Source organism: Eumetopias jubatus, unplaced genomic scaffold (assembly GCF_037043125.1).
Source record: "Eumetopias jubatus isolate StellerSeaLion01/CBP00866 unplaced genomic scaffold, mEumJub1_p1.0 scaffold_16, whole genome shotgun sequence".
NCBI lineage: Eukaryota > Metazoa > Chordata > Mammalia > Carnivora > Otariidae > Eumetopias > Eumetopias jubatus.
Genome location: NW_028274822.1, coordinates 75,423,665 through 75,448,510, shown reverse-complemented (window position 1 = coordinate 75,448,510; position 24,846 = coordinate 75,423,665). Strand labels below are relative to the sequence as shown.

The window sequence follows — 24,846 nt, the reverse complement described above, 5'->3', positions numbered from 1 at the left end:
GGTAGAGGAGGTGAGGGTACCGGGCCTGGCTGGCTGTCACTGAATTTGAAAAATTAAACTTTAGGAGTGAACACATCGTAAGATCAATGGAGTGGAGAATGGAGTGGAGTGATGTGTAATTTCTTTTGAGAGAGCTACCTGCTAATAAGCAGGAGGAAAAAGGTCATCATTCCTGTAAACTGACAAGATAGACACCAGGAGTGGAGACATTCACTACTGTCTCATTAAAGATTACCTTATGGGAGGAAAACATTCTTGAAACTTTGACAGAGAATCTGGTACCACCACCTAATTGCCAGGAAACAGAATTACCACAAAGACACACTATAGAGCCTGTTTATTGCATAACTAGCAGGCACAAATTCCAAAACGATTTTACAATGCTTACAGGGTTGTACAGTAATTACAGGGGTAGAATGTACAATAGACACAAAAGGTACAGAATAATGGGTGACGTGGGTAGAACACATTTGAACAAAAGGCATTTCGTTTTTCCTATGCAGCATCTTCTTTCATAAAAACTAGGGTGACTTTCATGGGGACAGAGACAGAAGGAACAATCTAGGATTGGAGAGCTCACAGCCGCTGTGGACAGACACACACTCGTCTCGCTCTTGGTTCTGCAGCTTCAGTCATTGGAGGAACGGGACAACAGCTCCCGAGGTGTGCGTCTGTGGTTCCAATCGTATGAAATGCCGTATTTGATCTTTGGGCCCGATTCCCTGTTCTTTGGCAAATAAGAACTATTTGCGTTCCGAGGCAGAGAACTTCAGCTAAAGGAGCTTTGGGGTGGAGCGGTCTCCTTCGGCAAGTGTCAGTTTCATAAAGTGCACCTCCGTCCTATCAGCTTGTGGCGTGGGGACAGGGGGAGACTGGAGAACTAAGAGTAAAAAATGACTTTAGAGAACGTGGGCATTAGTGCAAGGCTATGGAACACATGTGCAAAAGGTGGTGAACGGCCATCCAGACAAGGTGCCACTTGCCAATGGGACCTGGTCTCAGAAAAGGTGGAGGAAATGTGCAGGGCAGCAGAGGGAGGCATCCCACTCCATCCAGAACTTCTCTCTCGAGTGTTGGCACTGTGGGTTCTCAGAGCAAACGTCTGTGGTGCTCTTAAAATTGGGGGTGCTCTCTGGTCCCCACACTCCTTGACTTTCTCTAGGGGCACAGAGACAAGGTCCTCTGTCACTCGTCCTTGAGTGTTCCAGAGAGGACGCTGCTGCACCCCCTGCAGACGATTCATTTAGAAGCCTGTCCTCCCTGGGAGGCCGAGGCACCAACTCAAGATGGCCACTGGGCCTTTCCTGAGGCCCCTGCACGGGCCCAACAGGAGGGCAGGTGTTTGCAAGAAAGAGGAGGAAGGACAGCTTAGTAAGTACGTGTGGCATGCAGACAAGGTTATCAGATGGTGCTTGAATTTAAGGTAGAAGGCATCCCCTCAGCATCCAACAGGAACATGGCACTTAGGATTGTGCAGACAAGTGGATGAGTCTTTTGGAGATGTGGACCCTTTCCCCACGCTACTCAGTGTAGCAAAATCCAGCAAAAGCATCCACACACCAGGACTTAGTAAACCAAACACCATCACGGTGCTTCCTTCACAACAGCATCCGGTCAAGCTATAAAGATATTTGTGAGTCAAACAGTTCTGTGAAAATACAGGCTTATTTAACACATATTTAGGCAACTGTGATTACTTTGACTTCCTCACGTGTATGAATGAGCACTATGGGACAATATATGGGTAAGATGGGGACTAAAAGCGACCTGACACAGGTTAGGGGTGGCCAGGGTACAGGTAAGCCTCGGCAGTAAGGCAGGTGTGGCCTTCCTGCTGCGGCTGACAGGAGCCCCAGGCAGAGACTGTGGGCTGCAGCCTCGAGGCCACAGTTCACCCACACATGTGCCGTAACAAGGTTTTTTTGCCGTTTATAAACAGAAAAATGGCACAAAAAATATCCGTATTTCTGGCGTCTCTTAAAAACAACAAAGCTCTGCCAACCCCGGGCCCTCTTTTCCACAAGGCAGCCTGGGTGGAACTGGGGAGCTGCTGTCCCTACTGGGTGTGCCACTTCTCCCCCACGGTCCTCTGGCCCTGCTCTGTACCTGGCCCACTTCATTCATCTCCATCGGTGCTGCCTGGCCCCTCTGGTCCACAAAACTGTATAAGAAGCAGGGACAGGGATAGGCTTTAGCATTCAGAGCAAGAAAGGTCTTTTTAGTAGTTTAAAAACCAATGTCAGTATGTTCCAGAACTTAAACCTGTACTTTTGTAGTTTTGGGATAGCTGGCAGTCAGCTAGAGTACTCTCTGAGGAATTCGTGAAAGATAAGCTCTAATTTTTAAGTACCAGCAAGGTAATGGAGGAGAAATCATACTCAGATGACTGTGTAAGCCTTACCTTATAAGAAGTCCTTAAAGGTGATGAGATGTGCCAAACCGTGTGAGGCCGTGTGAGGAAGCTTTAAGTGGTTAGAGAAACCGAGGTCTGGGAGAGAGATACATTACCACGTCAGGGAGTAGGTGATTTCTCTTCCCACGGTTTATGGCAGTGATATCTGAATGGGGTGGCACAGAATTAGTTAGGGCTTGTGACTCCTCTTTGCCACACATCTGGAATGACACATCTGGTTTCCGCAGGAAGGTGGAGCACTGAGCCGTGCGTGATAACGTGGCCCCGCTCCTACCTGGACAGGGCCAAATGACACGTGACGTGGGGGATGAGTGCTTATCTGGCACCACGGAGACCTCAGGATAATGGTAAAAGACACAGAGGATCCAGACCGAAACATCAAATAAAAGAACATCTAACAAGATAAAACAGTTAAAAGCAATGGAGCAGTTCATTGTTTCCTTCCAAGAGAGATAGTTATACTACTTTTAGAGAGGGGCATAGTCCTTTCTCTATATCCATGTTTGGAGACACCCCAAACTTAAGAGATTTTTGCACTAGGGCTGGAAAATTCACTTATTGCACAATGCTTGCTAGGGAACAGATGAGGTGGATTTTTTTTTTTTTAACCCAAATCTCTCCAGAAAATATTTCACTAAAAATCTCATAATTTTAACCCTAAACAGGCAGTTTCAAAGGGATGGAAAAGTTCTAACAAACTTGAAACAATGGAACTATGCATTTGGATGACTATGACCGTCAACTCAACAGCACAACAGAACATCAGAGAGGAAACTGGCAAACAGGCACAAAATAAGGCAAGTGGGTTAAATTAACAGTTGAAAATTTGTTAGAAAACATGCAAAAATAATACTGAGTTTTTTAAAAAAAGTTTTAAACTTTCAATAAATGTTTGTTTCTGTAAAAAGTGGCAGAATTCCACATCTCAATTTGAAAGTGGACTTTAAAAAGCCTAGAAAATGCAAGGGCCGGCACTGAGCTGCTCAGTTGTTGTTCTCTTTGGTGGTGATGGTGACCAGCTGCTTGGCGGCCTTGGCGATGTCGTACGCGCACTGGATGACCTGCTGCGTGACCAGCTGGATGTCTGTGGGTGGGCCAGGGTCCCCGGGGAGGGTCTTCTTGCACTCTGACTGGAGTCGGTAGGCACTGGATGTCAGCAAGCGCAGGGAAGTCCTCACCGTGTCAGACTTGGGTTTCTGAACAGAAGAACACAGTTGTCTGCGTGAGCTGCGCGGTGGACACCCAAGAGCAGGGACAAGAGTTCTTGTGAGGACAGCTCAAGCTGTTCCACAGTGCACGGCAGTTTCGTCGTGCCCTTTCTCAGTGGGGGTGCTCAGGACACGGCAAGCTGTGCGGCCCACAGCGTGAGAGATGCCCAAAGTGCTCGGTCAAAGGTCAAAGTGTACGCAGTGTCATTTTAGTAGGATATCCTACTCTGAGGTGGTTTTTGAAAAACAGTAGTAACCCACTCGGATGAAATATTCCAGATACAATTTTATTCTATTAATGCTTTGCCTTTTAGCACTGGGCTCACACATTCTTGTCTTATTAAAACCAATATTCATAGGGGTGCCTGGGTGGTTCAGTCGGTTAGGCATCTGACTTTTGGTTTCAGCTCAGGTCATGATCTGATGGGTCCTGGGATGGAGCCTCGAGTCAGGCTCCTCACTCAGTGGGGAGTCTGCTTGAGATTCTCTCCCTTTGCCCCTCCTCCCCCACTCTCATGCACATGCGTATGCACTCTCTCTCGAATAAATAAATCTTTAAAAAACAACAAAAAAACCCCACCGATATTCATGTAGGACAAAGTGATTTCCATGTCCTCTATGACTGCATATTTAAAACTTGTGCTAAAAAAAGGTTAATATAATATCAAGGGTCCTGAAAAAATTTCTTTCAGTTCATTTAAAAGGATCTGAACCAAGTAAGTAGGAAGCGACTTACTTTGGGGAATAATGCTGCCATTTCAGTAACAGCTACGTGTATCCTCTCTGAGCACGGGATATAGCTGCAAGAATATTGAAGAAGTTATTCAAAGACAGCAAAAGTACAAAGTACTGCAGAGATGGAGAGTACTCAGGGGCCAGAATGCGCTCCATTTATATTCCCCCAGGGAAGGGGCTGAGGCTGCCACCAGCCCACTGCGGATGCCACGCCAACAGGAGCAGGGTCCCCATCCTTTCCTGAAAGTTCATTCAATCTGCTACAAACAGTCTCCAGGTATGGAACGTGGACTAGCCAGGGGAAGCCACAGCCAGCCAGCCAGTCTATGACAACACTCATACCTCTTCCAGTGGGTCATTTGGTTCTCATGTGCTTCATCTTTCTCATTTCTTGAGAGAGAAGCAAGGACTTCCACACAGAGGCCACAGAACTTAAAAATACAGGACTGAAAAAAAGTCCTTAAAATTAGAACTGGAGCCTATATCTCGACACGCACATGTTGGTTAAAACCGATGGACCTCTCTCAATTCCTTCTATTCAAATGCATCTCAACTGCTGGGGAATCAAAAAGCTTTACTTTGGGTAAAGAGAAAACACTGAGGTCCACGCTCGTACTTGATCACTTACGCACTTTCTCATGAAGCCACCGTGACTCTGCTTGTAACCAAAGGCTAGGAGTACAACCAGCACTTTCTATGCTTGCTTAATGAGCTCTGAGAAGACAAAGTGCATGGACTCTGCCTGTCCTCGCCCTTTCCTCCAGGCCACCTGGCATCCTCAGGGCCCCCGAGATGACAGTAGAGAGCTGAGGCTTCAGGAGCACTGATGGAGTGAGAGCTCTGTTCCCATTTTTCAAAAGGGGAAACTGAGGCCTGGAGAAGAGGACGAGTGTCCAAGTTCCCGCAGCTGGTGAGAGAGCCGAGCACACACCCCAACTGTCCAGCACCCGAGCCTGGGCCCCTCAACACCACACCACAGGCCTCTCCTGCTATCAGAGACACAACAGTCTCACACCTTCCTTTAGAGCAGGCCTCTTTTCATTCGTGACTGGTGACTCTGACTTCTTAGGTGAGGAAAACCGCAGGAACGGAGACTAGGGCTTCACTCAGGCTTCCTATTCTTGGCACTGTGACGTGCAGCATATGGGGCTGGTTCTCTGCACCTTCAAAATATTAGGCTTCCGCCCTTAGTATGTGTTACGAGGTCAAGAGACAGAGACACACTGAAGATGGGACTGAGCAACAGTTCTTGGCGAGCACGCTGCCACCAGGCCTGGGTTCTGGTTTTAGGACAACTGACCCACAGAGCCCAGGGGGGAAATGGGATATGAGAAAGCTTACTAGCAGCCTATTTGTGGCATGGTAGGAAATATGGTGTGAATACACAGGTGTGGCCTTCCACAAGCACCCATGTTGGCTATGTTTTAAACTTTCCCTTCCAAGACAGGAATGAAATCTTGTTCGGCATCCAGCTTTGCACTTAAAGCCCTCGAGTAAAATTCTTTCTCCATTCTTTAAGTCATAAAGTTGGGTTCTGCTTAAACACTGTCATAATAAGCAACCCTGTATTTCATCTTTGTAAGAAATCTAGTCTCAAAACTATTTTAATTAAGCCTGGCTACTACATTTTAATTAAATCACTGTATCTCAAGAAAGTGGTTTTTATATTATCCCAAAATACCTTCAAATGGGCAATCCTGACTTCTACCTTTGTGAGCAATTAAAACCATACTCCACATGGTAACAAAAAGGCCAAGGCAGAGGGAGTCACTTCGCCTGTGTATGAAGGGGCAACAACCCATCTGGTCACATACTCAGGGAAAAAGGTTATGTCTATGGCAACCACTGTCTCAGGCATAAATCTTACTTGAATCAATATGTCCATTAATAACATGTTAACAGAGAATCACACCTGAGAGTTTTTTGCTCACAGTTTTCATTTTGAGCCAGAAATGTAATTCCCCTGCTACACAGAAGACAATTTTCCTAAGGACACCTCCCAAACACTCACTCAGTACGGAATACTTCAGGCAGTCCCCAGTGAACCACAAAAGCAAGCACATGCAGATTAATGAGAAAGTCGTCATCCTCCTCGCTCGGGGGAGTCCATGTTCACAACTTCAAGCTGTTATCTTTCCTCAAAAAAGGCTTTTGTGCATAATATGTAGTACTCCTGAGCTGTGTGACCATGCGTGCGTGTGTGCATGTATGAGAGAGAGAGACAGGCAGGGAGTGGGGCTGGAGGCCCAGGGGAGGAACCAGGCTGAGGCAAGGTCAGGGGCTGTGGGCAGCTCGCCCGGCTCAAGGCACCAGGGCAAAGCCTGAATGTGTCTGCGCAGGCTGCTGGTCTACTTAGGATGAGCGTAAGCGACAGATGAACAAGAGGAGAAAACAAGAGGAAAAGGCATGGGTTTAATCACTACAATGCAAAATTATAAATTAAAGTGTCTTGCACATGTATGTAACCAGAGATTTTAGTAGAACACTGAACAATTCAAAAAACATAAATTCTCTAGATCAATTCTGATTTACACTGAAAGAGTGAACTAATGATTAAACTCTGCATCATTCTCTCATGTCTTAAAAAAATCAGACTGTAACGCTTTTGAATGGGTTTGCACATCTTAAAAAAAAAAAGAAAGAAAAAGAAAAACAAGCACCTTATTGTGATCTCTGAGGCCAAAAATGGCCTCCAGGCAGATATTTCTATTTTTGACAACTACCAAAGAGAACGATGGAATGTAAACATTTTTTGTTTGTTTGTTTGAAATACAAGCATGGCACCTCAGAACTGGAGTAAATGAAAAGCGAAGCCTGTTGTTGACCAGTGGGAGAGCCCTGGGGAGGGAGGCCATCTCGGTGTCGGGAGTCCGTAAGAGACTGCCCTTTGGAGCGCTGTGACACATCTTGCTTTATGCAGGGAGCTCCTGAAGTTGTTTGCTGCCAAGCCTGTGGTGCTGAGCGGAGGGACTGAGCACCTGCAGCTCGTGAGGCATGGAGGGGTGTGACAGAGAGGCTGCCTGAAAAGATGGGGATGAACAGCCCTGTAATTCTCATGGAAGGAGGCTGAGCAATAGCCTTCCTCTTTTCCTCCGAGGATCCTCCAGCAGTCCATTCAGGAAGACGAACTCTCATCCCTCACCAAACATTGTCCACCCTCTCCCGCTGAGTGGAAGTAGTGACCCTGGGGGAAGTCAGAGTTGTGGAAAAAGGGAAGGAGGAGAGAGGAGTCTAGCCTGGCGGTGCCGGGAACCCAGAGAAGGCAAAAGATGACTGGGCATCTTTATGAGGCGTAAGCGAACAGGGAGGACCAAGGAGGCGCAGTACAGTGTTCCTGGAACAACCTCTGTGGGCGCACTGCCCGCAACGGAGCTCTTCGCCGAGGCTCCACACTCTACTGACCCACGGAAAACAGTGAGATTGCTCGGGGCTTGTGACTGCCTCTGCTGCTTTCGTAAACTCAGCGGGAGGATGTTACACATTCCACGAGTGTGTCTAAACACGGCTGGCCACGTGAAACTAGGATGTCACCTGGAGCAGTTAAGAACTCACCAGAAGTTCTCAGAGAATTCATGCTCAGGGAACAAAAGAATGAGCAAGAAGAAGAGCCAGTCCCTTCTTCACCGTAAGAAATAACTCTGCATGGGGGCACCTGGGGGGCTCAGTGGTTAAGCATCTGCCTTCGGCTCAGGTCATGACCCCAGGGTCCTGGGATCGAGTCCCGCATTGGGCTCCCTGCTCCGCGGGAAGCCTGCCTCTGCCTCTGCCTCTCCCCCCTGCTTGTGCTCACTCTCTCGCTGACAAATAAATAAAATCTTAAAAAAAAAAAAGAACTCTGCAGGATGTGGTTCTGCTCAGAGTAAGATGACTGTTATTTCAGGAGCACAGAATTATTTGGGTGTCAATTAGATTCACTTTTATTTGTAAACCGCTTTGTTTCCTAGATGTTCACACATGCTGCACACACACACACACACACACACATACACGCACGAAAAGGAGACCTAAGAAATAAGTTTGTGTCAGGATACCTTTTAAGTCAGACAACTCTGCTCTAGCTAGGGAGACCACAGGGAGCACAGGGGCTGGACAATCAAGCGCAAGGTCTAAGGTAGCTTCTTTCTTTCCTCTCGCGATCGGCACCAGCAGTATCACCAACCCTAAATAAGCTGCAGTTCTATTTCTAGGGGCATGTTTCCAGAGCATTTCGTAAGAACACGGAAAATAGAAAATAGCATGTAAAAAACAAAAACACACCGAAATTTACAAATTTGTTCTTAAGCCTGTTATGCAAACCTGAAATTTTCCAAAAAACCTTAAAAAGATCAGCATACTGAAAAAAAAAATCCCTGTTCGTAATAGAGCAGCATCTCTTCCAGAGCAGGTACACTTTTCCAGGCAGAATTTTCCAACCCCCTTACCTGTCATGTTTATTTTCTTGAGCTGCTCTTAAGAGCTCCTGTATGTTTTTGGTGATCTGCTCAGTTTTCCGGATGACGTCTTCCGTGCTGGGGAGGATGGGGCTTGGGGCTGTGTGGGGTTCCGCTGTATCCGGTACTGAGCCGTCGCCTTGCCACACCATACTCCTCTGCCTTCCCTTTCTGCTTGACCTGTGACCATCAAAGAAGTGGCTAAATGTGACAGGTGCTTATTAGCTGCTTCTCTGCTTCTAGGAGCCAGTGCATGTGCATTTGCTGAATGCATGAGCTGGCTGCTTTTGTGGTTTCCTTTATCCTGTCTGGCAGGAGACTCACGGTGAGGCTCTTTCCTCAACAGGCAGCCACAGCTCACATGGCAGCTGCTACCACGGGGCTGGAAGTTATGACTCTTAGAGAAAGGGTAAAGACAGGGAAAGGGAGGAAACAAGTGGAACAGCGAGGATGTGTTGTTACAAAGCCATCCTTAAGCCAGCTCATCCCTTGGGCTACAAATGTAGAATGTGACCTCACGTTGACTTAAGAGTACTGATTTTAAGCACATACAGCCACTGAGAGACGTGTGTAATAGGCCGGTAAAAGAAAACCAGGCCCCTGGGGTAATAATAGGATAAGAGGTTGAACTATGAACTTAGGCTTCCGTGTTTTACGAGCTCATGGGTCTGAAAATAGAGAGGAGGCACGTGGGGGATAAAGTGCGTCTTCTGAGCAGGGCTGCTAGGTCTCGGGTTCAAGAGCCCGCCCCAGGGCAGTCCTGCAGGTGTACCCCGTGTCGTCTGGGTCCGTGTCATTGGGGGTGTTGTCATAGTCACTTTCAGGCGTGCTGTTCTGCTTCTCCAGCCTGGATGCCTGTAAGAGAGAAAGGCAACACCTGTTAGTGTTGAGCCCGAGGCATTTGGGAGCCTTGCCTAGGAACGGTTACCTGTTACGCTACGTGGCCTTCAGGCCCTAGATCTCACTTGGGACAGGAGCCAACCCTTTACTGAAAATTTAGTAAAAGTTGAGGAAGAGATCCAGAAATGATTTCTCTCCCTCTTGGCACCATTTTCTTCTTAGCTCAGTGGCAACTTCATAAACAGATCCCCAGTATAAACTAACGCAGACATGCAAAGCAACACACCCACATTTAGTTCTCTAAGGAATATGAAGTTTAACCATAATACAATGCACACAGGCCAGCACTTACATACCCAAGACCTTCGGTGCTGGAAACCAGCTGCAGATTATCTAGTCTAATACCAGATGAGAAAACCAAGGGCCGTAAGAGCTGGGGGACAAAGCCAAGGCCACAGAGTCAGCAGAAAACCAGCACCAAGAACCCAGGTCCCGTCTCCTATCTCCAGTATTCCGTGCCTGGGGCCCTGAGGATTGTCACTGCTCAAAACACTTAGGGCTCTCCAAGAACTGTCCTCAGAGACAGTTGGTATGAGCCACACAAGAAAACCAGTATTATTAATGCTGCATGTTGTTTGTGAACCAAAATTGATTAACCCAGCATGACACTTGGTTTCCAACCACTTTTATGTTTCCCAAAACATCTATCCCTTAAGATATAAATACTTGATGCAATTGTGGAGATTAAAAAATGGAACACAGATTCAAAAGAGGAATCCTAAAAATGTTTTGGGCAAATGTCAGCACAGCGAAGCATAGGTCTTCCAGGGTGACCAAATTTGGAGGGGACCACATGCCCTTGAAGGGGACTATGTTAGTTCCGGAGTGTTTAATAAAGATGATTTTCCCTCAGTATTTATTTTACCCACAATGTTTGGGAATTTCTTCATCTAGAACAGAAGTCAGTGGAAACTGATTCAAAACCTAACTGGATCACCTTGCAAAATACAAATATGAGCTATTTCTACCTTTATACCTTGAGTTTAATCCAATCCAAGTTACTCAAAACATGTGACTAAGGAATTTTATTGATGCTGCAATAAAATGTGGTTAAAGATATAGCTGTAACTTAAGATTCTTGTTCAAACCTATGGAGACTTTGTATCTTCATCCAAAAGAATGGCTAGCATAGAGTAGGCCAGTTTAAGAGTCTATATAAAGTCTAATTATTTGCTCCTTGCTGGTAATGCTGCTTGGCCCTCCGAAGGCTCGATGCAGACCCACAAGGCTGCCAGCAACCAGGTGGGGAAGACTCCTTATTCATGCCATATTTGGCTTCACTCTCCCCATGGCCTCCCTTTCCCCTCCCAGGGCAAAGGCTCCCTTCCACTGTGTGCTGAGGTTTTCCCATATTTCTGAGTGCTCTTATTTGGTTCTAGCCATTCTAATATAAGACGCTTGCTGGGCTCCTAAAATTCAATGTGAACTCATGCTCTACCCACTCAAATTCATCTGGCAAATGATTTAAAGTGTTGGCTTGGAGCTATGTGGAGAGTCTGTAAAGCTAAGTTCTATAAAATCTACTATAACCTTCCAGATCCCTGTGTTTATATCTCCTACCAGTAAGCAGTTCTGTTTTACCTGCTGCCTTATTCTGACCTGGCTTTATGAATCCGTCAGTGAGTTACTAGACACTAGAAGTGTAGCTGGAAGACCAAAGCTAGGCACTGTACCTCATGCAGGGAACAGGGAAAGCAGGCTCTTCTAGAGGTGATCTTAAAAAAGCTCCCCCAAAACAAACAAACAAAAATACCCCATCTTACCTTTCACAGGGAATGCTTATTTCCTTTAGTTTCTATATACACATGCACATACACATGGATGAGTGTTTGTATGTGCATGTGTGTGTGTACACACACACATGCACATACAAAAATGAATACGTAAAAAACTGGCATTTAAAAATTATTCTAGAAAATTCATCCAGAGCTGCTCCAGTGGAAAAATCTAGAAAACAGAATTAAACCCAGAAAATCTCACATTTTTATAATCTTTTTGCTTTCCTTGATGTAAATGTGATAATTACAAATCAAATGCATTACCCCGCAATGATCGAAAGTACCAGGTTTCATTTAAACGTTTTAGAAGAGTAACAGCTCATATATCCAACAAGTACTCAGGAAATGTTCCTCAAGCCCAGAAAACAACATATCGCAATAACCATCCGGGAAATCAGTTACTTACACAGTATTTCATCGTTGTCAGTAAAAGCATGGTACAGAATTTCAAATTAGCCAGCATTTAATTTTATGAAAATTACTGTAAACATGCAGAGCTAAGATTAAGACCTATTAGTTAAAGCGCTGCTCTCTCAAAGCTGTTAATAGAAAAGTCACCTTATAGCTGGTGCTGGTTCAGTTTACCGAACAGATTTGCAGTTTTCTCTGAATAGAGACATGCCATAAAAGCCTAAACTCATGATGAAGCTGTCAGGAACAATCGAGATTATCAGTTTAAATGACATAACTGTTAATCTTGTATAAAATTTGTCTCAGCAAGCAGTCCCTGCAAGGATTCTCAAAACTACCAAAGAAGATAGATATTTTTTTCTTTTTAAACAAATTTCACAGTGGGCAAAGGAGGTTTACTTGACTCTTACTAGCAAAATTTCAAATGAGTGGTTTCATTTCTATTTATCTGTCCCTTAGTTTTAACTGAAAAATTACAATAAAAACATTGCAGTTGATGTCAGAACTGTTCAGAAGACTAAGTATCATACAAGAATTCCTTTTAATAGACTACCTCCAAGTGCGGAAGAGAACCGCCAAAGGGCCTCAATGAGCCATATGGCACTGGCAGTGGGAACGAACGACTCTGTCATTCCTACTGAAATGGAGGGGATGGAATAAAGCCTCATGCAAACCCCACCCTGTCTGTGAGGGTAGTGCCTCACCCACAGCCACCTTCCCTCAAGTTGGATCACACTACCCTTCTGTTAAAGAGTGTGCCATGACCTGAACGCAGGTCTTGCAAGCCTGTACACTCTCTCTACTGCTTTCCAGCTTGACATCATGCACTCTTTGTGGAGGGAAGGATTTTTTTTTTTAAAGTAAACTCCACGCCCAGAGTGGAGCCCAATGGGGGGCTTGAACTCATGACCCTGAGATCAAGACCTGAGCTGAGATCAAGAGTTGGACATTTAACCGACTGAGCCAGCCAGGCGCCACAGGAAAGGATTTTTTCAAATTGACAGTGCCTTTGGGAGCAGGAATGTCACCTAAGTCCCTGGGACACTCTGACTTACCAAAAGGTTGGGTATGGAGGAGGCGCTTGAGACTGTTGTCTGCCTACTCTAAAAGGGGCTTACCTGAATCACATACTGTTATAGGGAATGTAAATATACATCAGCAAGCTGGACTCAACCAACTCATTAAGTGAACTGCTCCATACTCGCAGCTGCCTACACCTCCAATGCTGGCACGTGTTGCAATTCTGATGCAGGGGGACTGCAGAAGCTGGGTGTGTCAGGTATGGCATGGACATAAAAAATGTCAACAGGCAAAACAACACAAAATAATAAAGCACGGTGTCTTAGTGTTTCAGTTAGCCCAAATATACTAGTGTTAATCTGACAACTGTTACTCTGGACAAATTTGACACAGTGGCCCTATTATAGTATTTAACCAGCAGCCAGCTAATTGTTTTTGATTGTTTAAAAAGACAGTATTGTTCTCAATAAATGTTATAGGGTGAATTGCAAACTTTGTTAAATATTAAGTGAAATGGAGCAATGTGGGGTTAGACAAAAGGGAGACCACCTCCTACAGACACGCGTGTGTGCGTGTGTGTGTGCACGCACGCGTGCCCGCACGCCACTGTGCTGAGACACCTGGGGGAAGCACTGCCTCATGCAGGACAGAAGGGCAGTTAGTGGAGGGACAGGAGGGCCAGGAGAAGCACAAAGCGCCCAGGAGCACTGCCCCTCCTCAGATAGCAGATCGGTCAGAGTGTACTTAACCCTTCGGGCGCTTTCGTCCCTCGACCAGGAAAGTGTGGAGGGGAAGGAAGGCAGAGACGAAGAGGAGGTCACAAGCGCACTCCTCCCGATCTGGAAGGGGAAAAAGAAACACACTCGGGAAAATACAAAACAAACAAAAGACCCTACACCAACTTTACCCAGGGCTTCCCAGTAAAAGAATCCTAAAAACAAACTCACTCTGTGAGATCAATGCTGAAATTTCTGTGACAGGCAGGCTCAGTGCCATGCTAGATGATGACAGGTCCCCAGAAATGTTTACTCCTTTAGTGAGATGCCTCCCAGAAATTACTTGGAATTTATAAAGCTACTTTTCCATAAGAGAAAAGATAACACCTAACATAATTTGTTAATTTTGTCAGATAGCCTTAAGCAAATGTTTGTTTTTTAATCAGGATATACTTGAAATAAGAAACTATATGAATGGTTCAGTTGGTATAGGTTATTAAGCTACTCTTCAGTACAGATACAGAACTTTAGCAATAAAATGACATTGCATTCTAAATGTTTCTAAAATTAGAAAGTATACTGTGAAAACTGACAAAAGTTGCTTTTCCTAACTTTTGTTTTCAGTTATACAAAAATAAGATCCTTAAGTTAGTTCAATGACATTTCCATTACACCAAATGTACCAAATCAATTGCCTTAGAATGTTTTAGCCCAAACAACTTAAGAAGTGGAAGTAACGGACCCCCAACTACAATATAACACTGAAATTTTACCACACTGAAGCCTGACAAAATTAAACCAAGTCTTAATTTACTAGACCATATCCTTTCCTCTGCATTTACTCTGAGAATTTTTTGGAAACTCCTATAAAATCTGACTGAAGAAATAACAACTTTCACATTCATAAAAGATAAATACTACTCTCTGAAAAAGCGTAAGTTCCAAAATGTCCGTAACATTTTGTCAAAAGATGGGTTTTTAAAATAAATTAATTCGAAAGAAATGTAACATTTGAAAACCCCACAACACAATACTTATTCTGTTGTAAAACAAGATGGTTAGCAGCCTGTTACAGAATGCAATCTTTGGCATACAATACTTGTAAAATCGGTATAGAGGTTTTACATTTCCCTTTTATGAAATGACAGAGCAACGCTGTCTCCATGAAGGGGAGGAGGGGGATGCAGAAGCTAAGCAAGCAGGCTGACCACACATGGAGAGGCTGCGGAGGCCTGGAGGCTTCCAGACCTACCCCGCACACCCAGGCTGCAGACACTACCTGCTCCACCAGGAGGAGCAGAGAAGGCACTCTGAATTCTAAGGGCTCCATTTCACACAGGCGCACCTATCTGTCTACCTCAAAGAAGATGGCACTTAATTTTGCTGGTGACCTTTACCATTTGTTTTTGTTTTTAGAAGTGGGGAAGAAAGCTTGTTACAAAAAAAGTTCCAGTACTGACTGGCTGGGAAAGATATTATGGATATGAGGGAGGAAGGGGGGGCGGTGCTGAACAGGAGCCAGAATCCTGAACTTTGTTGGAAAACTTTCCGCCAATGGCCCTGTCTGCCTGTAGGAGTACAACAAGCATCTGTTGACATGTTAATACAGCAAACACAAGGATAACTCTCCTAGCCCAATTTGGCAAAGCAGAGACACAGGGATCTGCAGGTTCAGAAGAGGGAGTGCAGGAGTCAGGCTGGACAGAGTGAACAGCGGAAGCGCCAGTGGTGTTACTTACGTGCGCGGGGAAAGGCTGGAGTCTCGTCCTGCTCTCTTCGGGGTGGTTCACTTCTCCCATTGGGAGATATGGTTTCTGACCTGATCCCGTCTCGTACATGGACATGGGCCTACTGCCCCGGGCAGACGGACGTCGCTTTAAGGAAGAGTGGTTGGAAGTGTCTGTATACTCAGAACCAGTTTGCACCTGATATATATTGGTTGTGGCCTGTTTCCTGAGGTTCGAATTTTCACTCTGGAGTGTTTGAAGCTGAAAGAAATGTTTGGCAGTGGGACGGTGTTTTTCTATAGCAAGTAGAAAAAGCAAACACCAAGTAAACGCATACAACTACCAGCTTTAAACAGTAAGAACAGTAACAGCTAGCTGGGTTGAAAGTTACAGGCAACTACAAACAAGAACTCGCTCTCCTAGAATGAGTGACACGCATCAACTCACTTCATCACTCAAGCAAATTAAACAGGCTTGATTTCTCATTGCAGAAAGGTTACAGTTTGGACTTTTAAAAAACGAAATGTCTAACCACTTAAAAACTGGTCATGGTGGGCCTGGGAAATGTTTGCAGGTGAGCCGGACTCTGGATTCTTCTAAGGCTGTTTCAAGCAAGAGCTTGAGATCATGAAGATTTAGGTAACCTGCTTTTCAAATGAGCTCTGAGCAATTTGCAAATGCCAAAAATGCCAGCAGACACCATGGAAGCAGCACAAAGATAACCAGAGTTGCTTTGCAAAGCAAGAAAGACAGTGAAGTTCAGCTTATGAAAAATCAGATGGGCTACTGCTTCCCAAAAAGCCAACAAGAAAAATTATGATCAACAAATTTTTATTACAGAATACTCTTGATATTCCAAACAATTTAGAACTTCTTAAAAAAGAGAGGGAACCAAATCATGGTAAGTTTGCTATATTAACATATCATGAAGAAAACTGGAGGCCTATGGAACTACGTTAACATCTTCGTCTGAATGTTCCACGTAGCACGCTTTCTTCCCTCTGGTGATCAATCAGCTTTCAGCCAGGGCCGGAATATTTGGCCTCTCTCTCTCCTTGGGCTTTGTTAACCAAAAACACGACCTCGGTGGTGTCGGCTTTAAATACTCTAATCTGCCTGGCACCACCCTATTTTAGTTAGAGGCTGTCACTTGGAGACCCTGATTGCTCCTTCCATTCCTCACATGCAGGCTGCTTCATGGTGTTTGATGAATTAGAGTTAAGGGATCAGCAAGGAATCGTGTTACTCCTTAGCGTCTGGCATTTGAAACACAATTAACTGAGTCCCGTCTGCACAGTGTCCTTTCCCTCTGGTGCTCCTTCATCTTCCATGACATTTTATAAGCTGGGTGTGGTGTAAGTTCAGCTGTCTACTCTTTGACAGAGACTGTAAACTCTGACCAAATTCCCCACCAGGGCCAAGGCTTAAGTCCGCAAGCAAATGTATTTGCACCAGAAGATCATTACTTTTTCAACAGCAAACCCATTCAGTGTTAGGAGTTACTTTCAATTTTTATTTAGAAAGCACCGATCTGTGAATAATACACCAATAGTGGCTGCTCCTCTTCATTAATTAGCATCTTTTCCAAGCAACTGTTAAATATGAAAGATCAGATACAAATCATGCTACTTTGTCAACTACATAGATATAAAAACTTTTACCTAATTTTAAAATAAAACCAACACATCTTTGCAAAACAAGCAAATTCTATATACTTTTTATAGTAATAGTGCCAAATTTTTGGGACAGTCTGATTTATACTGCCTCTGCCACAGAAACACCCTCATTTCTGTTTTTTCCAAGTATGATCCACTAAGGAATGACAGTGCTTCTACACCACAAAGGCTTATAGGGTTTAACTTCTATCTGCAACTCATTTCCCAAAGAAAGAACAGCTGCAAAGTGACAAGCAGCCACTGAAAATTCCTACATTCCAGGATAGAGACAAGCATAAGGTGCCTGTCAAACTATGTATTAGGGAGCCCATGTCTTAAAGTGAAATGGACACAGTCCAGAGAGTGAGGAGCAAAAGTGACACATGCCCCGCCACGAACAACTAGGGTGTCTGGTCATGTGCCTATGCAAAAACCTTCTCTTAAGAGTTTTTTAGATAATGCCTTGAAATCTGAAACTTCATCTTAACACCTGTCATGCCTCTAAAACATCCAGTGCAGATTTTGCTTGAATGTGTTTGTTGAGCACGAGTTCGTCTTGATTTTAAAAAATGTTAGTCCTTGGTATTTAGAGAGATGTCCTAGAATGTGACTGATGCTGATCTTAATAAGAATCAGACTATAGTGTTTGTTTGGAAGGAGTGTAACAGGAAATGAGAAGTTACAGGTAATTCAATAGCTCCAGAAATCAAAAGCGTTTCTAGGAATTGAGATAATCCATGAGCAATGGTAAATAATTTCACTCTGCATTTCTTAAGTCTCAAGATGTTTGCTTTCAGAGATACGAGGTTATCTCTGGTGATTTCTACAAATACTAAAGGAGCATTATAGCAAAAAAAAAAAAAGTGATACTTAGCAGACTGATTTACATTGGCAAAGTAAGCATGTTTCAGAAAAAGTCACCTCAACAAAAATTATTAGTGCAATTAATGGGACAAACTGTAATTCATTAAACAAAAGATATTTCAGAAAAGACAGAAGGGCTCTTGGTCTGCCCTGTTCACAGCTGCACACCAGCCCTAGATGGGGCCAGGCTGGCCCAGAACAAGGGGTGAATTAAAATCTGGTTGATCATCAGGCAGTATTATAGGTCTGGGGCCATATATCTAAAAAAAATCATCTACAACTCCACACCAAAAGAATCCTAGACCAAGCCCCAGGCGAGAGTACACTGCAGTGTCCTTCCCTGACAGGCAGAGGGGACAGACCTCCTTCTAGTTCCTTGGGCTTCCTTTAGGGGACACAATTGGGAAGGACCCAGCTGCACAGGGAGTGCACCTTATCCTCTGTTCTTGATAATGATTCTGAAACATCACTTCAAATGGCAGAATTAAGACACAGGTACATAGTTCGTTTTGTTTCTGTTTAAGGGAAGTGCACAAAACCTCAATTTGGAGAACTGAATGACAGGGACAGCTGTCTCATAAAGAGTTACACACACAATCTCCCTCCCAAGCATATTCCTTGCTACTCGTAGCCACACTCCTTTTAGGGATTAATATATTCATGTATTTCTGACTCTCCCCAAAGGCAGCAAATGAGAAAATGCCAGGCAAATGGGATTGTTTCTTACTAAGTGTACAGTTCTCACTAGTGCAAATGAAAACGTTTTCTTATATTTATGGAGTCCCTACTCTGTGGCGGGCCCTGCTCTAGGCTCTGAGGACATCATAAATTAGTTAAGTACTGGTGAAAAACAGAGCGGGGATGTGGGACAGAGCTGCCAGAGCTGGTGGGTAACAACTGAGAATACGAGTGAGCAGGGATGGCAACCTTTGCATGGAGCGCTGAAAAGCACAGACACCTGTTCAGGGCTTTTATCTGCTCTGTCTTCATGGTGTGATTCTTTAGAATGAGCAATAGGAAGGAGTGCATCCACATTCTCAGGAAGCACGGCATAGTGCAAGGGTGGCTGCAACAAGGTTGTTCTGTGCCAACTGCTTGGGAAACTTACTCTGGATTTATTTCTATTCAAAACCACTTCGTCTGAAAGATCCAAATACATACTGCTTCCAAAAAGTTTGGCCCAAAGGTTTTTAGGTCTGTTACAATAACTGCTTCTCTCCCCTTTGCCCACCAGCATTGTGCCTGGGATTCTTTCTTATACTACGGGGTTAAAGAGTCAATCATCCTGGCATTTATTAACGTGTTACCTTTTTCTGCATAATTCTCAGCTCGTCACTCAAGTTGTTATTCACCTTCATTAGCTGTTGTATCTTGGCCTCAGAAGCCACTAGAGCGTTTTTGACCTCCATAAATTCCTGCACAGTGACTGGTCCATCTGATAAATCTGAATCTAGGCTCTAAAAATAAATTGGGGAAAATGTTCACAATCTGAGATGATGATAACATTCAAGACTCACAGCTAAAGAATTTCAAATTCTGACCATGCCAGTTGGACTGCAAAGTTAATCAAACCAAATCAAGGCTTCTGGGAGGAATGCAAAAATAAAGCATAAAGGTAGGGTTACTGTAATACCTAAAAAGTTAAATTAGAGTCAATATTTTCTAACAGAACAGGGAGTGCGGCCACAAATCTAGTCTGACGAGGACTCTCGGTGCATTTGTCTTGTATTCCCTGCCTTTCTCTTGCTCCTTTTTCTTTTTTTAAATTCGTTCTCTCAGTAATTCCTTCATTCCAACCTATTTGTATTGAGCATCCGGCAATGTTCTAGGGACTTGGGATATATAAAAAAAGAAAATAGACAAAGATTCCTGCTTCCATGGGGTTTACACCCCAGAAGAGTGGGAGATGGACAAAATAAAAATAAGTGACTATGTAGTATGATAGCAGGTGACAAATGCTATGGAAAATAGAGAAAATGAAGCGGGGTGAGGGGCTGGGGAGAGAAGTAGGGGTGAAGGTGGGTGCCTTTTAATGAGACAGGTGGGATAAGCCTTTGGGTAGGTGAGACATGAGTAACAGCTGGAAGGACATTAGTCCAGTGGCTGTCTGGAGGAACGTTCTAGCCAGCAGCAGAGCTTAGCTAGAGGCAGCAGGTGTGCAAGGCAGAGAGGAGGATGCCAGTCAGTAGGATTCCGTCATGACTTTGGCTTTTGCTCTGAATCTGGTGCTTCTGGGGACACTGGGCAGGGGCGTATCAGATGGGACGAGTGACTCTTGCTGTCCCTCCCTTACTCCTTGTATCTACTGATGGCACTATCCCTCTTGCAGTCGTGTGAGCTGGACAACTCTGGACACATCTTCTGTAAGTCTATGTCCCCGCTTCAAACATTCGAACTTATTGCTGAGACCTCTTTATCTGTCTTCCTGTTTGTCCATTCTCAAATGTCTGCTGAGCTCCTCTGTGGGCCAGATCTGAGGCGAGGTCCTGGGGACTCAGCAGCAGGTGCACCAGCAGGCCTCCACTGCCTTCTCCTTGGGCCCACACTCACTCGGCTACTGTGACTTCCCTTCCATCTGGACCCTTTCAGCACAGGCTCCAGGGCGGCCTCTCAGCAGTACCCCAACTGGGTTTCCTTCCTCTGCTCTCTGACCTACCAAGAACAGTTCTCCCCAAAGAGAGGAACCAAAATTACTGACCATCGCCCTCCTGCCCTTCCTGGGCTCTACACTGCCTGCCAAGGTGTGGACTCTTCTGTCTGACGTCACGCTCCTCCAGGATGTGACCCCCGGCCTCTGCTACAGCTGTGAGTCCCACTCCTTTTAGGCTGTCTCTACACATGAGCGGGTTGTATCAGATGCCCTCTTTTACCTTCTCTCTGCCTAGACCACCCTCCCCTGCCTCTCCACATACCTAATCCCATGCATCCTTTAAGGCACATGTTGACAGACATCCCACTTACACAGCCCCCCCTCCTGCCCCTCGAGACACTTGTTCTCGCCAACAAGCTGGGGCTCCTTTCACACCCCTACCCTCCGCTTCCATTTGTTTCTTATGACATGTATCCCTTTGTACCTCTGACTGCAGTTCTCTTTCCTACTAGGCAGGGACAGCCTCACAGGAAAGGGACTAGGCCTCATTTGGGAGAGTATGATCCAGAGAAGGCACTTGGTAAACATTTGCTGAAGGAATAAAACACATTAGCCCCTCCTCACAAGTTTTATAAAATCACAGCTGAGGTATGGCTGTGATTCAATCAACTTAGGGACACAGGACCTCCTATTTTAAAACGATTTACCTTGCTGGCCCAAGCTAGTAGTAAACCCAACTTTATCTCCAGAGTACTTTTCACTGTGGTTTACAAATAAGGCGATTTTGTAGGAGGAAAGATTCCAAAAAGAAACACATTCTCCCTTTCTGTGTGCAACAACATGTCACCTCACCTTCTGCCTGTTTGCTTTGCTCGCAGTAGCTTCCAGATCCGTGTCTTCATCTGAGGCCACGCTGTCATAATCTGGCTGCTCATTGTCTTGACTCTCAACGCTGTGCTGCTTACTGATTGTTTTCAGTATGAGCTCCACATTGTCTATTAATAGAAGCAAATTAACTTTTCTTCAGGCTTAAAAAAACTGTTTCCCCTAAAATCCACTGGGAGGATTTTCGGGTTTAGCCATTTAAAGACTAAAAGAAAATGACAGAAATAGCCATGTTATATTCACACCAATACAGGAATCATAGAGCAAGTTATCAACCAGACAGAGGGTCTACTATCACCTGCAGAGAGGCATTTCAGTGTCCCTCTGGATCACTCACCAAATGTGGGCAAATTAATTAGGTGGTTTGCGAAAGTGCTGCTCAGATTGAGGAGGTAGGTTCCTGAGTTTCTCATCATTGGAGGAGACAGAGTATAGTTCCAAATCAGGGAACTAAAGTCATAACTAATATAAAATTAACTGTGATTCAATTTCAACTATAACTTGTTTACAAGGTAATGTCACTGAAAGGAGACTGCTAAAACGGAGCCTAGAAGCTTGGTGCTCAAAGAACAGGAGTGCTGGCATTTAGTTGGCTGACTGCCAGAGAGAAAGGGGAAAACAGAACAACCCACTGGACACACACATGCACACAAGGAAGGTATGGTCTACAGGGGAGCAGGGATGATTCCAAAGGCTCTCACACATTTTGAATAAAGGATTTCACAAATTATCTAAGTCTCTCCAATTTCTCTGAGGCAACTAACTCAAGCTCACCTCTGATTTCCAATAAGGAATTTTAATTTTTCAAATTAGTATTTAAAATGCATGTATCATCTGATTTATAGAAGTAATACTCAATACAGAAAATCTGAGGGGTGCTTGGATGGCTCAGTCATTAAGCATCTGCCTTCGGCTCGGGTCGTGGGATCCCAGGGTCCTGGGATCGAGCCCCGCATCGGGCTCCTTTCTCGGCGTGAAGCCTGCTTCTCACTCTGCCTGATGCTCCCTCTGCTTGTGTTCCCTCTCTCACTGTGTCTCTGATAAATAAATAAAAACTTAAAAAAAAAAAGAAAATCTGAAACTAATGGTAATCAATCACAGCCATTGATTTGTTTTGGTCTATACCTTTCCAGTCTCTTCCCTAAACATACAAAGAGTCCACGTCATCACTTGCAGTCGGTATGGTACACAGAGCTGCCATGACGACTGAATTAGCAAACCCTGAAGCACTGTTCCGTGGGGAAAACAGGGCAGGTCCCTGCCGGCCTTTGCTCATAGCACTTTTGTTATAGCCAGTCAGCACAAGCCTTACTTTACGTGTGCCTCTGTTTAGACGCCACTGTTTAAAAACACATTTATTTATTTATCTGAGAGACAGAGTGAGAGAGCATGAACAGGGGAGGAGCAGAGGGAGAAAGTCTTTCAAGCAGACCGCGGAGTCTGACATGGGGCTCGAGCCCACAACCCATGAAATCACGACCTGAGCCAAAACCAAGAGTCGGACGCCCAACTGACTGAGCCACCCAGGCGCCTCCCTGTTCAGACACCTTTAATATACATTGTTGATTCATTAACATTGAACTCACAGCCAATAGCACAACTCATGTTTGAGTAAAGCTTATCTAACACAGGTATTTTCTCCATAAGGCACAACACAGCCTTCTTGTGCTAAGGAGCCCCAGAAAGCACTTCAGCACTACACTTGGGGGCCAATTTAAACAGCAGAATCATCAACAAGAAGCACAAAAATATAAAAACATGGTACTAAGTAGACCTAAAAAGGACACTTGTTAACAGCATGACAGTTGAGACAAAAAGGCATACAAATGGCCTTGTTCAATTTCAGCTGGGAACGTGTGTTTTGATTGACTCAAATTTTTTGCCTCTCTGCACATGTCCACAAGTTACCATGAAAGTTCTGATTTCGAGATTATAGGTAAGTTTTAGTGAATAGATGAATTTGCAAATATGGGATCTGCAAAAGATGAGGACTGATTATGTATTTACACAGTACTTAATGTGGTATATTTACTTGTACATATATGTGTGTATAAATGTTTTCCTTACAAAATAGGGACTAAACTATTAAACTAATTTATTACTTTATATTATGTCATCATATGTTCATTGGGAAAAAAAGTCTGCACTATTCAAATACGTGATTCTCACTACTCTATTGTTTCTAATGTTTTCAGTGTTACATATACATATAACATCTCTGATCATTTCCCCTCGAATTAACTAGAAAGAAAAATACTAAATCAAAGGGTATGTACATTTTGAGATTTCAAATTTATGTATGGACCCTTATCACTGCACCTTCACCAAAATTTAGTACATTGTCTTAGAATTTGCTTATTCCTGGTTGAACCAGTAAAATCAAGAACTAATGTCAGTTAATGATTACTGTCTTTGGGGAATACTATGCTAACTGAAAACAATTTTTATGGTATGTATTTCTTCTGTTTTATAATTAAAAATGCATTACTTCTATAATTAGGAAAAAAAGAAGAAGAAGTATGGAAGAGCCAGGACGCTGAGCTACTAAACTAGACTCAACAGGGCACCTTGGAAATAGGGCTTGGTGTTCTCTACAATTTTAAACCACAATAATTCTCACCACAGACATCTCAAATTTATAGTAACAAATTTTCTTATTTAGAGCTCAGTTCTGTATGTAAGCAACAACAGGTAAGCTGAAGTATCAATCAAGAGGGCTGATTTTTCTTCTGCCCTCTAATAAGACCTAAGTCAGACTTCTGGGTTAATTTCAGGATGCAATTTTATAGGAAGATAGGTGATCTAAGAGGAAAAAACATATACTGGATAAATGTGAATAGCAGTTAATAAAACTGAAATATTTATAATTCATCAGGGCTCAAAAAGGTAAGTTTTTCATGATGACTGCTTTAATTTATAATTTTAAATTTAATACCTGTGTTGAGTTTAGAAGTCCAAAGAAGCAAATTTTAGCAGCTTGAAACAGTTACCTTTTGAACTAGAAAGAGGACTGCCTTGCTGTCTCCTCTTGGCGTCACTGAGAATGTCGATGACCAGTGTGGCAAACTCATGGGCATTAAACCGAGCGAGTTTCTGTCTGCCCTGAGAGTGAGAAAATAATTGGAAATATTCCCAAATGTGAAAATATATGCATAGATATTCACATAAAACCAATCACGTTAGCGCTTTTTATGCCCGGTTTTCCCTAAAGCTGACGTGGCATCCCAGGCTCAGAAACCTCTCTGTGAGGCGTGTAGGATTGCTGTTAATTATGTAGCATCTTATGAGCTGAACATCAGTGATGCTTATTTTACGATGACCTGTTACTATGATGAAGAGTCTGATGCACCTGTTTATGTCCCCTTTTTCCAAGACCAAGCAGAGTGAAGAGAGCACATGCAAAGCAGTTCATAAAATACCTAAAAGAGCGTCAGAGTAAAATCTGCCTTCCGGTGACTAAGAGGCCTGACATAGAGTACTGGGGAACTGACCTACAAGCTATAGTGACTGCTCT

General features: G+C 44.0%; 1 protein-coding gene across 14 annotated transcripts in view; it reads right to left on the bottom strand.

The window, feature by feature from the left end:
• Positions 1-320: 320 nt before the first annotated feature.
• Positions 321-24,846, bottom strand: part of GIT2 (GIT ArfGAP 2) — a 49,841-nt gene continuing 25,315 nt past the window's right edge. For 3 of the 14 annotated variants that reach the window (XM_028116577.2, XM_028116578.2, XM_028116584.2), the window contains 9 exons: positions 24,323-24,434; positions 21,300-21,442; positions 19,165-19,314; positions 15,351-15,599; positions 13,645-13,734; positions 9,559-9,641; positions 8,778-8,966; positions 4,358-4,421; positions 321-3,609 (listed from right to left, as the gene is read on the bottom strand). In XM_028116577.2, coding sequence (XP_027972378.1) covers positions 3,397-3,609; positions 4,358-4,421; positions 8,778-8,966; positions 9,559-9,641; positions 13,645-13,734; positions 15,351-15,599; positions 19,165-19,314; positions 21,300-21,442; positions 24,323-24,434 — 1,293 coding nt within the window. In that variant the 3' untranslated portion in view covers positions 321-3,396. Of the gene's footprint in view, positions 3,610-4,357; positions 4,422-8,777; positions 8,967-9,558; positions 9,642-13,644; positions 13,735-15,350; positions 15,600-16,152; positions 16,931-19,164; positions 19,315-21,299; positions 21,443-24,322; positions 24,435-24,846 lie in introns of those variants that run through there. The other 11 variants (XM_028116582.2, XM_028116583.2, XR_003611322.2 and 8 more) reach the window with 10 other exon arrangements.